General features: G+C 41.7%; 1 protein-coding gene and 1 long non-coding RNA gene across 23 annotated transcripts in view; one reads left to right on the plus strand and one right to left on the minus strand.

The window, feature by feature from the left end:
- The window catches only part of SEC31A (SEC31 homolog A, COPII coat complex component), a 70,927-nt gene extending 69,498 nt beyond the window's left edge, over positions 1-1,429 (plus strand). For all 21 annotated transcript variants that reach the window (XM_019829307.3, XM_019829318.3, XM_006931006.5 and 18 more), the window contains one exon: positions 841-1,429. In XM_019829307.3, coding sequence (XP_019684866.1) covers positions 841-1,020 — 180 coding nt within the window. In that variant the 3' untranslated portion in view covers positions 1,021-1,429. The remainder of the gene's footprint in view (positions 1-840) is intronic.
- Positions 269-17,416, minus strand: LOC109499088. 2 transcript variants are annotated; one of them, XR_002156223.3, is made up of 3 exons: positions 16,883-17,416; positions 7,964-8,114; positions 269-582 (listed from the first exon to the last, which is right to left on the minus strand). It is a non-coding gene; the product is annotated as an uncharacterized LOC109499088 (long non-coding RNA). The 2 variants fall into 2 exon arrangements; XR_006596984.1 differs by lacking the exon at positions 269-582 and adding an exon at positions 6,390-6,582.
- Between the last annotated feature and the right edge of the window lie 219 nt (positions 17,417-17,635).

A 17,635-nucleotide genomic window follows, 5' to 3' on the forward strand; every position in this document is an offset into this window, starting at 1 on the left:
CTCCTCTTGTAACAAAGAGTAGAAATACATACTGACTTGTAGTGGCCCTGGGGTAACTGGTCTTCCGTTCATTATATATGTCCTGTATTGTTTCCATTTCAGCATTCTCTTCCCTACCCTCACATCAGTCCCATCACTTATTTCACAAGAACCAAACCAAAGGAAGTTGATGTAACAGTAGAAGTGGTGTGGTCCATGGACTGATCCAAAATAAATTCTTCCCTCAAAAGTATGGGCATGTAGGCCAAATAATGAGGGACAGAAACTATAGATTTTATAGTTTTAAGAGACGGTAAGATTACAAAAAACCGTTGAGAATTGATAAATTGAGTACCTGGTAAGAACTATTGTCCTACACATGCAGGTAGGCCACAAGTTCAAGATCTCTGTTGTAGACAAGGTTTGAGAATAAATAGGGTCCTTACTCTGAGATATAGTGATTAAGAATTTTTAAACTCCTTCATATACATGGGAAAATTTTTAAAAGGTATGAGGCTATATCTAAAATAATTGAAGAAGTAAAGCTCTTAAGTGGAGGAAGATGTTAGCATTTCAGCTCGGGGTGGAAATCTGGCTTCATTTCTATAAAAAACAAAAACAAAAACAAAAACCTGGCTTATACATGTTCATAATTCATAATAGTTTCCTTACATAAATCATTTTGTCATGGTTCTGCTTTATAACTTAAAGAGTTGCTTGGTCCAAGAAACTATTTCTAGAAATGCTAAATGGTTTATTTGCTTTTTTATAATATTTATTTTAAGTTCCTTTTAAATATCAGTGTTTATGGGAAATTCTTCCTTAATTTAATTTTTTCTCTTGATTCTACCTTTATTTCAGCTTTCACCCACGATCATCAATGGTTTACACAACATTGCGAGGAGCATTGAAACTCGAAACTACTCAGAAGGATTGACCATCCATACCCACATAGTTAGCACCAGCAACTTCAGTGAGACCTCAGCTTTCATGCCAGTTCTCAAAGTCGTTCTCACCCAGGCCAATAAGCTGGGTGTCTGAAAGGACATCTTTATTCCCAGCCCATATTGCCATTCTTCCAAAGAAGCATATTTTAAAAAATGTTAAGATATGGACCAATCCTCATTAGCATGTTTCCATAGCAGCCAGTCAAGAGCATTTACACTATTCCTGCAGATATACTCACCTTAGAACTGCTCAAAACCCAGGTGCTTTCTTTTGTTTTAATCTTTTATTGCCCATGACGATTTTCCTATTCTGCAAATAGTGTATTTCCTGGATTACACTAGTATGTTTTCCTGAAGTATTCTGATCAAATGTGGTTTTTAAAACCTCAGTATACTTTTTGGGAAAGAAGCATCTGGTTATGCATAAAGCAGAGCTAAAACTAAATTTCTTTCACATCCTCCCTACTTCCTCCATGTCAATCAGATTAAAGTGTGTAATCCTATTTTATGTGTACGTAGTCTTTTTTTTTTTAAAAAACAGCTCCTCACAGGTTAGTTTAATCCCTGTTTTTTTGTGTCTTTGGCTTCATTCCAGTCCTGAACAAATAACTAAATCTAGAAGCTGTTACATAGATTTTAGCAAATATTAATGAAAAGTGGGATCACTAGCTTTAAGTATCTATTGGAAAAGACTGAGCATTTTCATTCTGTAGAGTTCATTGGACTTTCTTCTATTAATAAATGTTTTCAGTATTGAGTTTTAAGATTGAATTATCTCCATTTTATATTTAGAAATTCGTTCATCCATTTTTTTAAAAGTCACCCAGAATTCTGAGGTTTAAGTTTAGAAAGAAAACTTTAATTTCTATCAGCCTCCTGAATCAAAGGAAAACATTTATCAGCCAGTTTTTCTGTCAAGTGATTTTATTATAATTTTGTCTTAAGAACAGTGCGATTAATAAAAGATAATGGTCCCCATAGAATCTTGAGAATTAAATACTAACAATTCTTCATTGTTACATTATGTAATTTTACCTAAGTATATTGGAAAACTAGAAAATAAATACTGTGACTACTATGGAGATAGAGTTGCTGTTTCAAGGATTAAGAGTAGCTCCAGTAAGAGTAGTTCATCAGGCTTTGTATGTCCTGAGTGAAATAGTTTGCAAGAACCTCTCGTTTTCTTTTGCTGGGATTCCCTACTTGCCAAATTAAACCCCTCTTTTAAAAATTAACCACTCGGGGCACCTGGGTGGCACAGTCGGTTAGGCGTCCGACTTCAGCCAGGTCACGATCTCGCGGTCCGGGAGTTCGAGCCCCGCGTCAGGCTCTGGGCTGATGGCTCAGAGCCTGGAGCCTGTTTCTGATTCTGTATCTCCCTCTCTCTCTGCCCCTTCCCCGTTCATGCTCTGTCTCTCTCTGTCCCCAAAATAAATAAACATTGAAAAAAAAAATTAACCACTCATTGTTTAGCTCAGAATAGTTTTATAACTAAAAAGGAGGACCTTGATAGTATGTGTGAGCATTGGAGCCTCAGGACTAGGGTGATATACTGGGGCACCTACCCTTCAGTCTCCTGGGAGTTGAGTAGACTGAGTCAGTTCTGTGACTCACTGACGTCACAGCTTGACCTTCTGGACCTGGTCCCCAACTGCAGTGTCAGTCCCAGACTCCATCAGAACAGCAGGTTGGCTTCTAGTAATTTTTTTCATCTATTGCCCTTACATTACAATTTGTGTTATGGCTGCACATTTACCCTGATAGGATAATAGCATCATTGGCAGCATTTTAGAAAAAAATAAATTCCCAAAAGAGAAAGAAAAGTACGTGGCAGTGGAGTCCTGGCCAACCCCAAAGATTTTACAAGTAGAGGGTAAAAAACTATTTGCCACTGACATCTGAGCAGCCATTATCTCTCCTCTCTCAATACAGCATTGTGATAATTTTTTTCCCACAGTGGAGGCATTTTTTCACGTGGCTTATAACCTTGGAGAATTTTCACATAAATGGATGGTGGTAAGAAGAGCTGAACCCAAAATACTGTGTTGTGTGAAGTATGAAGATATTAGGAGATTATGGAAAGAGCACACTTTGTTTTCTTGAAGAAAAGCAGAACAACTTCAAAAGTTTTCTTTTTATAAAAGTAGAGAAAAAAGCTTCCACTTGATTTTGTAAATGAGCCTGTTTTTAACATTTTCAACTCCCATGACACTGCACTGTATTCCTCCACGATTCAGGCACCTCTGTATAAAGTTACTCTTACACGATGATGTGGTGGATCTGTTACTTAGTTTGGGAAAGTTCTAGCTGTACCCTTGAGATTATTTTCTGTATAGTGATGAATCAATTCATCCTGAATCCCAAATTCCTTCAGTTTTGCCCCTTTGTTGGTGTGCTTTATATTTTTTTGAACCTACTTAATTTTAAAACAAGGAAAGGGGTGTGAGGGAAACTGGTAGGTGGGGCTGGGTGTGGCCAGGAGATGTATCAGACCTCTGGGAGGTGCTTTCCTTTTTTTTTTTAATTTTTAAACGTTTATTCATCTTTGAGAGACAGAGCGCAAGCAGGGGTAGGGAAGAGAGAGAGGGAGATACAGAATCCGAACAGGTTCCAAGGCTCCTAGCTGTCAGCACAGAGCCTGACGCGGGGCTCGAACTCACAAACTGTAAGATGACCTGAGCTGAAGTCGGAAGCTTAGCCAACTGAGCCACCCAGGCACCCTTGGGAGGTGCTTTTTTTGTTTGTTTGTTTAATGTTTATTTATTTTTGAAGGAGAGAGACAGAGCATGAGTGGAGGGGTATAGAGAGAGGGAGATACAGAATCTGAAGCAGGCTCCAGGCTCTGAACTGTCAGCACAGCGCCCAGTGTGGGGGCCTGAACTCACAAGCTGTGAGATCATGACCTGAGCCAAAGTCAGAGGCCCAACCGACTGAGCCACCCAGGAGCCCCTGGAGGTGCTTTTTAATATTGCACCTGCTCTTCATTCTTCATACGGCCCTTTGTGCTTGGTGGGGTGGATGTATTCTTAGGCCTCATTTGAGAATCTTTATATGTAATGGCATACATAGCTGATGGAGGTAGTTGTTTATTTGAATAGTGTGGCAGCAGGGAAAAGTTGGGAACACCTTGCTCTATGCTTGACTGTTGGGAGCCCAGTGAGCCTATATATATTCCTCTGGACTCAGAAAACTCCTATGTATTCTGGAGGACAAAAAGATACAGTGGAGTTCCGGGCAACCAGATGTACCTTGATTAACACCTGCCTAAAAGGTAAAGGGAGGGATGATGACTGGTTAACACTGATAACCACTTGTCTCCTGAGCCAGAATTGTGTTCACCTAAGAGCGACTGCAAGGCCAACTGCTGACTCTTCTGCTGTGGTGGAGACTTCGTTTGGAGCTGTCATGAAGATTGAGCAAATAGCGTGTGCACATCCGTGTATGCACGCATACATAAGTATGTGTGCTCCCCTCTTTATTTTGTTGTTCCCCTGCTGTGATGGCAGCATTCCCAGATAGAACCCTGACAAACCTGTGGGTGTTCATCAAATGCTAAAGATGTCACAAGTAGCATCTCAAATTACTCTATGAGTAAAAGGGACTGTCTATGCACAGAAAATCTTTTTTTTTTTAAACATAACTTCTTGTCAAATTGGTTTCCATACAACACCCAGTGCTCATCCTGACAGGTGCCCTCCTCAATGCCCATCACTCATTTTCCCCTCTCCCCCACCCCCCTATCAACCCTCAATTTGTTCTCAGTATTTAAGAGTCTCTTGTGGTTTATCTCCTTCCCTCTCTGTAACTTTTTTTTTCCCCCTTCCCCTCCCCCCTGGTCTTCTGTTAAGTTTCTCGGGATCCACATGAGTGAAAACATATGGTATCTGTCTTTCTCTGCCTAACTTTATTTCACTTAGCATAACACACTCCAGTTCCATCCACGTTGCTACAAATGGCCAGATTTCATTCTTTCTCACTGCCAAGTAGTATTCCATTGTATATATAAACCACATCTTTTTTATCCATTCGTCAGTTGATGGACATTTAGGCTCTTTCCATAATTTGGCTATTGTGGAAAGTGCTGCTATACACATTGGGGTACAAGTGACCCTATGCATCAGCACTCCTGTATCCCTTGGATAAGTTCCTAGTAGTGCTATTGCTGGGTCATAGGGTAGGTCTATTTTTAATTTTTTGAGGAACCTCCACACTGTTTTCCAGAGCAGCTGCCCCAGTTTGCATTCCACCAACAGTGCAAGAAGGTTCCCGTTTCTCCACATCCTCTAGCACTATAGTCTCCTGATTTGTTCATTGTAGCCAGTCTGACCAACGTGAGGTAGTATCTCAGTGTGGTTTTGATTTGTATTTCCCTGATGAGGAGTGACGTTGAGCATCTTTTCATGTATGCACAGAAAATCTTAACTATTTGGTCTTATGGATGAATACCCCAAATCTTTCAACCAAACTAGATTACAAAGAAAAAGCAATCAAATTAGCTCTGTATTTCCACTTTCCCCAGTATACTACTTGTTTCATCTACATTTCTGTAGCATCAGTGCTTTCGTAACTGAACCAGTCATTTATGAACTATGAACCAGGTTGCATAGTGCCCATCTAAGCCTGACTGAAGTCAAATTGTATCATTTTTTGTCCCGTTGTTTGCCTTTTTACCCCCTCTTGGAGGAATGGGATGTGTGGATTTTAAGGTGGTTGGTGTAGATCTAGAAAAAGCTAGTAAGATCCAGCAAAGGGAACTAGACTTTGATAAAACTCTGGTACCTATTCTTTGCATTCTGGATTCATGCTTCCAGAGATCTGCTAAAGTATTTATTTAGCAAACAATGTTAATGTTGTTAGTCTGAAACACCTAGAATGACTTTGTACAAACATCATTACTCCATGTCTAAGATCTTCATTTTAATGGAGTTGTACTCCCTGTAGAATTTGAATTCAATTTTTGGCTGATATTCCATAGACTTAGAAGGCTATTGTTATTGTTCATCAGGTAAGCCTGTTCCTGCTTTTATTTCTGTCTTATAATTTCCTGGTCCATGACCTTTCTAAACCACCTTTTATGTATCAATGGGTTAATGTGCAAGCAGGGAGAGGGGAGGGGGAGATGGCTTCAGAAGCCTTATGAAATAGAGGAAATATTTCTATTTCCTTTTTTTTTTTTTAATGTTTACTTACTTTGGGGGGGGGGGGCACAGCACAAGGGAGGGAGGAGCAGAGAGAGGAGAGAGAGAATCCCAGGCAGGCTCCACAGTGTCAAAACAGAGCCCAACGTGGGGCCTGAACTCATGAAACCGAGAGATCATGACCTGAGCTGAGATCAAGAGTCAGACGCCCAACCGACTGAACCACCCAGGAGCCCCGAAACATTGCTGTTTCAAAAAGATACAAGACTTGTTGGACTTTAGCCTATGTGAGGTAAATTCTAATGAAATTGGTGTCTCAAACACCTACAAGTATCTCTTTTATATCTTTAGAGGCTTTTACACTTCTCAGGTCTAGAGCATAGCATTTTAGCATTATTAACTTGGTTTCTTTACTTCAGTAATTAATATTTGTAAATGGCTTCATGCAGTTCAGTAGAGACTTCATTTCCAAACAGATGTGTTTCCAGTAGTTGATGTAAAATGAACCAGGAGGGAGCCTATCACAGGAACAGAATGGATTCAAATTTGATTAGAAGAGGAAAGTTTCAAACCTTTTTTTCTGGTAAGTAAAAGAGTAGTGAGTATAATATATAATTTAAGGGAACCATTAAGGCAGCCAATAAGTATGAGTTGGCTAATGATGAGAAATCAGGGGGGCCTGGGTGGCTCAGTCAGTTAAGTGTCCAACTTTGGCTCGGGTCATGATCTCATGGTTCGTGAGTTTGAGCCCCACAGCAGGCTTGCTGCTGTCAGCCTGTCAGCGCACAGCCCTCTTCAGATCCTCTGTCCCCCTCTCTGTTCCTCCCCTGCTCACGCTTGCAAAAAAATAAACATTAAAAAAAAATCAATGACCCTAACTATTAAAAAAAAAATTATGAGACATCATTTCTTCTTGTACTTTGTCCAATAAAGGAGTTTGCTACTCTAGGAGAACTAGAGTACGTGGTGGAATTGAATATGAAAAACAGGCTTCAGTAGTAAAGAGGGAAAGCAACCATCTCCTAAAAGTGACCTAAAAGTAACTACCTATCCCTCTAGCTATCTCCATATAACCGATGACCTTCCCTGACCACCTTTTTTGCTTGAAGGAATCTTTGGGAGAGAACAAGTCAGTTTTAACAGGTAAAAATCAAGTCCACAAAGAGTTTTCTGCTGGAAGGTACTGCTTGGACACCTTGAAGGGACCTAACCTTTCCTTGAGCTGGGGCACTGAAAGAGCTACTTAGCTCTCTCTCTCAGTCTTCATCACATCAGCCCAGGAAGCTAAGCTATTAGTTCAGTTGCCCGATGCAGCTAGTAAGCAGTAAAATCTGTATTCAAACCCAGATCTCAGCCTGGTGAGCATGTTCCTTTCACAAAACCAGTTTTCCCAAAGTAAGAATAACTGCTACTACAACGAAAACACATTATGCTCTTTGAGTTTGCTATTTTCCCTCTTAGTCTACAGAGACCTGGCATTTCCCACAAATGAGGCATGTGGTTATTATAAATGGATCAACTTACTGAGCATTATGTGTTGGCTTCTTTTTAGGCAGGTTCTCTTTATGTGCTGGGAAAGATGGCCCCTGGCAACCCAAAACCCGCAAACGCCTCCACTGCTTGGGATATACAGAGGGGAGAGGAAACCTCTCACAATACCCAAATACTGCTCACAAAGACAACTCCAATTGCTTCTGTTTGGGTCTCGTGCCCACTCCCTAACTGAGTTCCGTGCCCAGAGAAGTAGGATACTAGAATCTGCTGGCCCACATAGTGTGCCTATGTATGAACACAGTGATTTGTAAGCCCCACCAAGAAGCCCATGGAATGGTTTCCCCATAGGAAGGGGTGCAATTTAGAGAAGAGTGGGGGAAAGAGTAGGCCAAAACAATCCCTTACCTACTAGAGGGAAGCCCTGGGTGGTCCCAGTGCAAAATTTCACGGGGAGACGGTGTAAAAGAGCACCTCCCGAGTGTCCAGGAACTGGATTTCGGCATCTTCTCCGCCACTTACTGTCAGTCAAATGTTGCCGCTTTTTGCCTCCAAATCCCTGTTTGTAAAATGAGAGGGTAGGACAAGAAAACTCTCATTTCACTTCCCAGCTCTGGAAGTCTGTTATCCACCTACCTTTCCTACAGCGTCTTTGTGTATTAACTACAAATCTTCAAAAGGAATGGAAAACAAATTAGGATAAGCACCGAAGTTTTGAAGAAAAATGACAAACAACTCAGGCCTATTTATATTTGGATACCTTTCTTTCTTTTGTGGAATTAATTTTATGTCTAATCTGGAGAAAAATCAATGCTAGGCTTTCCTTGGTTGGAAATAAGTGGGCAGGCGTTAAAACAGTTTCTAATTTGAGGATTTGGGATAAATATATTTGCTTGGCATTGAGGTCCTTAGGGGTGAGTTCCCCTCTGTAATGATATATATTTCCATGAAATTAACCTTTCTAGACACCTGTTTCCCACATCAAGAATAGGCCACATTTGATTACATAGATACTCAACAATGAACTAGCTTTTTCTCTGGTGCTGCAAAATCTGGGTCACCCTTTTGACATTCCTGAACTCTATTTACAAATGCCCCCTCCCCACTAAAGAACAGCAGGGGCCTTTGCCTTTTAAGAGCAGCCTGTGGTAATTGACACAGCAGGGAGAGAAAGAGGTCATTGAAACAGAAACAATAACTGCAGCTAATACTGAGAAATAAATAAGAGCTTGTTTATCTGCCCTTGGAAACCAAAATAACTATCCTAAAAGAAATTGGGGCGGGTGTTTGTGGGGGAAGGGGAACTGGAGAGCTGGAAGAGTTGTGGGTGAAAACGTTTCAATACTGTCTTTCTTCTGTCACAATAATGGGGATTGTTCATTTATTTCAGAGAGCTGGGATTTGGGAGCAGGGAGAGAGAGACAGTGGGGAGGAGCTTGGTTTGGTTTGTACACCTTGTTTTACCCAGATGTTGGTCAAAGGGGGGTGTGGTGTAGGTTTTCACAAATGTTAACTTGCCATGACTGGCTCTTAAAAGATGCTTAGTGATTCTTCCATAGCATTTGTTAGAGTTTGTGGTATATTCTTCTCAGAGTGAGGATTTGATCGCCTTCTGGCTGCCCGGCTGGACCTTGAGTTCCATGAGCACAGCCATATACTCCTGTCCATGGAGCTGAACTTATGCTTGGCTTCTACAAGAGGCTCAAATAAATAGATGTTGAATGAAAATGTTAATTTCATTCCAACTGAAGATAACTTGGAAAGATGCAAAGGACAGTATATCACCTACAGAAGAGACAGGTTCGGGTTGGTTTCGGTACTCCAGTTTCTCATTAAGTAGATGCTCTTCTCTAAGAATTAGGAAGTAAAGGCCTTCAAATCCAGCCATCTCCCCTGCCTAGGTTCCTGCTGCCAAATGGTAGCACTTTGTTGGTTTTTTTTTTTTAATTTTTTAATGTTTTTATTTATTTTTGAGACAGAGAGACAGAGCATGAGCAGGGGAGGGGCAGAGAGAGAGGGAGACACAGAGTCCGAAGCAGGCTCCAGGCTCCGAGCTGTCAGCACAGAGCCCGACGTGGGGCTCAAACTCCCGGATGGTGAGATCACGACCTGAGCCGAAGTCGGACACTTAACCGACTGAGCCACCCAGGTGCCCCGGTAGCACTTTGTTAAGAGTGGTCAGGAAATATGGGAAGGGTCTTAAGCAACAAGGCTGGGCTTTGTTAAAAGAAAACCCCTCATTCCCTTCATATCCAAAGCAATAGAATCATTCATTTTTTAGGAACAGGTCCCCCCTCATCCACTGCTAGAAAATCTCAATAAGAAAAATTTCCAATCCATTTAATACAGAAAAGGGGAAGCCAACCCTTCTGTGACTGGAGGAAGCTGAGAAGACTAATTTTATACTAAGCCCATGGTGTTGCTGTATCTCAAAGCCACTCTTCTGGTCATCTTGGAGGCAAACTTCCCAACTTTATGTTCCCCTGAAATTATTCTAACCTAAAGCCTGGGAATGGTTTCCTCACCCCTAGGTGCACAAAGATTGTTTACATGTGAAATTGCTGTCCATGCCTCTCATCCAAAAGGCGGCTCGCCCCCCTCCTTTAATTCCACAAGAGCTGCAGGGTGCATCCCTTCCTTAGGCCAAGGGAGTTGCCTTGCATGATTACCTCTGATACTGTGGTAAATAAAACTGTGATTTTATTTCACAGTTGCCTGGTGTGGCTAGAATTTGTTCTTTGAAGGCCTGAATCCCTCCAACCCACCCAGTCTGGAACCCTCAAACACACCCTGGCTTCCAGGTCAGGCAGGTTTCATAACTGCATCAAGTCCATCTCTCTAGGTGATTAAAAAATAATGAAATACCCACATAATCTTGGTAGCGTTCACTGACAATTGAGAGCTGTGCCTTGTCCTTGTTTAGGAAGCTCCCTGTGACCCAAACCACTGAGCACCTGGCTCACAATCTTCTTCAGCTAAATCTGGACAACCACTCTGTGTGATTTCAAACTCCTGTGAAGGTCCTGTCCAGTAAACCTCAACCTCCTCAGCACCAGTCTACATTTGACCTGCTCATCCCAGGGACAGCCACCTCCACTATAATCCTGTGGCCTCACCTTGGAACTGATCATTGGAAAAGCAGTGGAAACGCTTCTACCACTATAGGTCTTAAGTCCCAAATCCCACTCTTGGAGCACAGTGCCCATTACTCCCTTTATTCTCATTCCCCAACAGAAATCGGCTCTTCAACTGTTTTCAAAACCTTGGTGCCTTTGATTTCTCTACTATATATGAGTTCTTAGCTTCCTTCTGATCACATTTCCTTCGCCTTTCTCCAGCCTGGACTCCATACAAACTTCTCTCTCACCAGCACCTCAGTTACCTGACTCTCCTGTCCTCACCCCACCCCTAGGGCACCTGGGTGGTTCGATTGGTTAAGTGTACAACTTGGGCTCAGGTCATAATCTCACTCTGGAGTTTGAGCCCACATGGGGAGGGGGGGGGGGACTCTGCCCCTCCCCCACCCCCACTCTCTCTCAAAAATAAACAAACATAAAAAAAAAATTTTTTTTTTTAAATCCCCATCCTTACTTCAATTGGGATATTCCATCAGACTGCTGAGTTAGGCTGTGTAACCGTTACTGTGCAGACATCATGATGCCATTTTAAGCTTAGAGCATCCATTCTTGGTTGGGCCCTTAATTTGGCTCAACAATCTTTTAAGCATTTCTTGGTCAGCTTCCTCTTTCATTCTGCTCAATAGCTCTTGGAAGCCTTCATCACCTTTCTGCAGCTCTCTACCAAATTCCCACTCTGCTTACCCAGCAGATGATCTGACCTTTCCCTTCAGAAGAAACAGGCTGTCATGGCACCCTCCTTCACTTTACTGGCTCTAAAAGCTCTATCTGCCCTCATCCTCATTTCCTTTCAGTCTCCAAGAACAAGCTGTCCCTCTGCTCAAAGTTCAACCATCTGATCACTCCATCCCATCCTGCCTAACCCCCTCCCCAACCCTAGAAAACTCGCTCCATCAAGCATTCCCTTCCTCATGGTTTTGACCTTTGACCTTTCATTATATTTCTGCTAGCCAATAAGTGTGCTCAAATCCCTCTTGTCTGAACACTCAGACACACACTCAGTTTCGTTTCTTTACCCTTCACTTCAAGCTTCTTGAAAAATTGATTTCCATATATATGCTATGCTTGTCTCCTCTTCCTCATTCTTAAACTTCTGTGTAAGGTCTTTTCCCATAACTCGCTGGAAAGGCCTCGGCACAGGTCAGCCATGACCTTTGTATGTAGTGGGCTCCTCATTCTCCTTCCTTAGTAGCTTCTCTATAACATGCGATTTTGTGAATCCTCTCCCACATTTTGCTGATTCTCCTAACTCTTCCATCTTCTCAATCCATGCCACAGGCTTCCTTTTCTTTGCCATTCTCATGAATAGCACTTCACTAGAATTCTACCCAGAATCCTTCCTACCTTCCCAGGGCAACTGCTTCCACGTCTAGATTTTACTCTATTCAGTTATGACTAAGATGTTCTCTCCAGCCTACATCTTCGCTGGGCTCCAGGCCTATGTATTCAACAACCTACTGAACATTCTATTTGGATGTCTGACAACACAGGACTTTTTTTTTTCCCTTTTTTAAACTTGCTCCTTCTTCTTCAGTCCCAATCTCAAAAAATGATTAGATGGTTATGGTGATGATGATTAATATTTATGGATTCCTTACTACCTGCCAGGCTCTGTTCTAACCTTTAGTTGCCATGAGAATACTATAAAGTAGGTATTATTATTAAGTATTATTAAGTATTAAGTATTATTAAGTATATTATTTTACAAAAATATAAGCACAGATTTAATATCTCAATAAGTGACCCTGTCTTTCACTTGAATACCAAATCCAGAGAGCCAAAAAGGATCCAGTATTTTTTATTCCTCCCCTTCATGTTCAATCAAGCATGAAGCCTGCTGGTTCTTCCATTTTAGTTTCTTTGGATTTATCCCTCCTCTCCAGAACCTCTTCTCCAGAATCTGTGCCTTTGCCTTACTTCAGACCCTCATCATCACTTGACCAGACTCTTAAAACAGTGCCCTAACCGGTCCCTTTGCCTTCAGCCCTACCTCTCTCTACCTCCAATCACGTCATTCTCCACGCCTCTTCTAGAGTGGTCTTTCTACAATACAAATTTGATCACATTATTATGCTTCATAAGGCTTTCCCATGTCTCCCCTCACCTACCACATAGCTCTTTTGGCATGACATTCATGAAACCCACCTACCTTCATGTGCTGCCCACTGCATGGCATTTCAACTTCATCTCCTACTGTTTCCCTACTTTCACCTCGGATATTTCAGACACGTCCCTAAATGCCAAATGCAAAAGCTTTCGCTTGCACCAATTTCTCTACCTGGAATGTCCTCTGCCATTTATTTGTCTGATAAACTACTTATCCTTCAAAACTGTGCTCTATGAGATGGTAGCCAGGAGCCACACATGGCTATTAAGCACTTGATATGTGGTAACCCGAATTAACATGTTATAATAACATCTGCCATAATAATAAACAATGGATTTTGAAGGTACAGTGTGGGAAAAAGTATAAAAGTCTTAATAATTTTATATAGACTACACAATGAAAAGATAATATTTTGGATAGATTGGGTTAAACAAACTACTAAAATTTACTTTTTCTACTTTTTTAATGTGGCTACTAGAAAATTTAAATTTATACATGTGGCTGGAATTTGTGGTGTGTATTATATTTCTATTAGAGAGCACTCCTTGAAGATCCGTCCTTGGCAAATTTAACTAAGGGGGCAAAAGACTTATACACTGAAAACTACAAAATGTTGCTGAGAGAAATTAAAGAAGACACATAGAAAGAGATCTCAAGTTTTTGGATTAGAGACTTAATACTGTTAAGGCATCAATACTAACCAAAGTGATCTTCAGATATATTGCAATCTCTATCAAAATCCCAGTGGAATTTTTTGCAGAAATAGAAAAATCTATCCTAAATTTATATGGAATCTTAACAGATCCAAAATGTCCAAAAGAATCTTGAAACAGAAGAAAAAAGTTGGCAGTTTTATGCTTCTTGATTTCAAAATGTATTATAAAGCTACAGTAATCAAAACAATGTGGTACTGGCATAAAGACACACATGCAGACCAGTGGAATAGAATAGAGTCCAGAAATAAACCCTCAAGTGTATGGTCAAATGTTCTTCCGTAAGGGTGCCAAGACCATTCAGGGAAAGAAAAGGAGAGTCCCTTTAACACACGGTGTTTAGAAAACTGAATATCTACATGCAAAAGAATGAAGTTGAACCCTTATCTTATACTAGGTACAAAAATTAACTCCAAATGGATCAAAGACCTAAATGTATGAAGTAACTAAAAAAGTCTTTGAAGAAAACAGGGGCAAAGCTTCATGACATTGGATTTGGCAATGATTTCTTAGATACGATACCAAGAGCACAGGTAACAAAAGTCAAATGGCTCATTGGACTACATCAAAATTTAAAACTTCTGTGCATCAAAGGACACAATCGACAGTGAAAAGGCAACCTATGGAATGGGAGAAAATATTTCCAAACCATTTATCTAATAAGGGGTTAATATGCAGAGTGTAAAAAGAACTCCTGTAACTGAACGACAACAAAAAACCTGATCAAAGGATTAGAATAGACGTTTCTCCAAAGATGCCATACAAATGGCCAACAAGCCCATGAAAAGATGCTCAACATCACTATTAGGGAAATGCAAATCAAAACTACAATGATATGTCAGCTCAAAAGCTCAAATCCATTAGAATAATGGCTGTAATCTAAAAAAAAAAAAAATCCAAAAAACAAAGGAAACCTAACACAAATGACAAGCATCAGTGAGGATGTGGAGAAATGAAAACTCTTGCACATTGTTGGTGGGAATGTAAATGGTGCTGCTGTTATGGGAAACAGTATGGAGTTCCCCCCAAAATTGAAAATAAAATTACCATTAAATCCACCAATACTACTTCTGGGTATAGATCCAAAAGCATTGAAAGCAGAGTTTCTAAGAGATAGTTGCACACCTATGTTCGTAGTAGCATTATTCACAAGAGCCAAAAGGTGGAAGCAACCCCAAGTGCCCATCATAGACGAATGGATAAGCAAAATGTGGTAAATACATACAATGGGATATTATCTGGCCTTGAAAAGGAAAGGAATTCTGACACATTTTACAACATGGATGAACCTTAAAGACATGGTGCTAAGGGAAATAAGCCAGTCACACAAAAAGTCAAACACTGTATGATTCCACTTATATGAGGTATCTAGAATAGTCAAACTTATAGAAACACAAAATCCAATGATGATTGCTGGGCTAGGGAGAGGGAGAAATGGGGAATTGTTTTCATGTGCATAGACTTTCAGTTTTGCAAAGTTGAAAAAGGTCTAGAGATGTATATATTTATTTTATTATATATTTAACACTACTGAACTGAACATTTAAAAATGCTGGGATTTATGCATATTTGACCACAATTAAAAAAAAAAAAACTTTAAAAATCCAAGTTAAAAAATCCTTACTCAAGATATCACCCTTTCTCCTTTCCCCCTACCTCTTCCTTCCCTTGTACCTCCACTTTGCCTTATATATACCACTATTAGGGCTCTTACCACATTTTTTGGTAATTATTTGTTTGACAGGATAAAGGTTACTATCCCATTTGCCCCCATTAAGGGATGAAATGAACACTCATCCGTGTCTGGGGTCTTGACTGGAAGCTAAGAAAAGAGACACTAGCCCTGATAGCATAATATGCTACAGGGGAAAGTTGTTATTAGCAAGAGTATATCTTATATCTGTAGAGGTTTCACTCTGAAATTAGATAGGGAAGAACCATTTTTCTTCAGTCATCCTTCTGAGGTCTGAAAGACCTCATGGGCACTTGCCCCTCCCCCCAACACATACAAACATTCCCTTCTCCATCCTGAGTCCAACCTGCTGAAAGGAGTGGCCCAGCCCAGGCTAAGCCTTTGGAGGGAAGAGAGGAAGATGTTCGTTCAACACAGATTTAAGATAGAGTAGCTTATCTAACAGATAATGTACCCAGGGGTTAAGTAAATAACTGTTTTGCTGCCTACCCACCCCCCCAGACTCTTGTTGTGTATGCTTGATATAAAATAACTTTTTTTCCAGATAATGGGCTGGATCTTCCTGCCCTTTGAAGGTCATAGCCAAGAGGTTACATTTGTTTGCTCCGTCTTCCCCCCTAGATGAGGAGCTCCTTTAGAGCAGGGACAGCTTATTCATCCTTGTATCCCCAGGGTCCACTAGTCCCAGCACGTAGCAGGTGCCCAATAAATCCCACACAAATGGTCGAATGGTCAGAGCGTATGTGGGGTGAGTCATTACAATAACCCAGAGATTTTTGGGCAAGCAACTAGTCCATCCCTGAGAGAAAGGACAGTCTGAATTAGAGACCTGCAGGGAGTATATGGGTCCAACGGGAGTGGGGAGGAGCAGGCACATGTGAAGAAAAGTGGTTCATTATAAAGCCCAGGTTGAGCAGGATAATGAAGTCTATACCCTCTAGTTTCATGTTCTATTGTCTCACTAGTCATTATATAATGTCAACATTTATCCAGTTTCCAGGCTAATTTCCTTTCATTCTAAAGTATCAGCTCCATCTGAAGCGCCACCATAACACCCCGCAGGGGCCCCAATTCCACTGCCACATACAGTTTTAAATCAGATGGTATTTTTGTAATGTTTATTTTTGAGAGAGAGAGACAGGGCGTGAGCGGGGAGGGGCAGAGAGAAGGAGACACAGATCCAAAGCAGGCTCGAGGCTCTGAGCTGTCAGCACAGAGCCCAACGTGGGGCTTGAACTCGTCAACCCTGAGATCATGACCTGAGCCAAAGTCTGACGCTCAACCGACTGAGCCACCCAGGCGCCCCATAAATCAGACGTTATTGTAACCTGGCTGATTGGACTGTTTCAGGTCTGCTAACAGTAAGATGCTCTTGTATGCATCTTGGCTGCCCTTTCATGCAGCCAGTTCTTTGTAATTTTTCCCCCTCTCCTGGAATCTTGGAAAGGATGGGTAACCCAAAAATCAGCCTTATTTGTCAACATAATGGTACTCCTTCAAACTCACATTCATAGAATTGCAAGCTGGAAGAAAAAGTAAACATTAGTTCTGTTTCCCGGGTAAGAAAATTTGTGTCTGGAACGCCAAGCCGGGTCACACGACTCAGAACTAGAACTCAGAGCCCCTGATTTCCAGTCCTGAACGCTTTTTCTTCGGCTATCACACGTGCAGTCTCACCTGCTTAGATCACGACCAGCTCACCCCGTCAGCATTTCTGTGCAATTAGGGCTCCCTCTGAACAGCTCTGAATTGTCTGCGAGAGAGGAATGAACAGACACAAGTTTTTCACGGGGTAATTTTCCTTGGAACGTTCTGGGTGATTTTTCTAAAGCCCCGTTCACAACGGTGCTGACTTTACGGTACTGTTCCATCAGCGGAGTCCGGAAGGGCGCTGATTAGTCCAGAGTTAGCCGTAAGCAGAGCTCCGCCGCGGATGGGCTGCGCGGTGGACAGGGCACTGGTGGCTACTAAATCACGTATCGTCTAAAAGGCACTAATTGAGTACCTACTGTGTGTCTGGTTGCGGCTGCCTGTTAAAAGTTGAGCAGCTGCCTCCATCCCTCCACTGGCCCAAGGAGCCAGTTGAACCTGCAGACGCGTGCGCTTCTGATTCTCATCTCGGATATGGCCTTAACCTGTGTTGCGACCCCAGGCAAGTATTTTAAATCCGCCAACACCAGTGAACTGTGGCTTCAAAAAAAAAAAAAAAAAAAAAAAAAAAAGGTATTTTCAAAAGGGAAAGGTATTTTTTGGAACTGGAGAAGCACACAAAAACGACAAAAGTGCCGTGAGCCGTGCTGCAGGCTCCCTGGCGGGGGAGCCACATGCCCCCACCCTCGGGCGGAGGGGCCAAGCGCCTGCCCCGCGCGCCCGCCCGTCGCGCTCACGGGAGCCCGGGGCAGCGGAGGCCAGGAGGGCGCCTTCCTCTTT

The sequence above is a fragment of the Felis catus genome, chromosome B1 (assembly GCF_018350175.1).
Source record: "Felis catus isolate Fca126 chromosome B1, F.catus_Fca126_mat1.0, whole genome shotgun sequence".
Classification (NCBI taxonomy): domain Eukaryota; kingdom Metazoa; phylum Chordata; class Mammalia; order Carnivora; family Felidae; genus Felis; species Felis catus.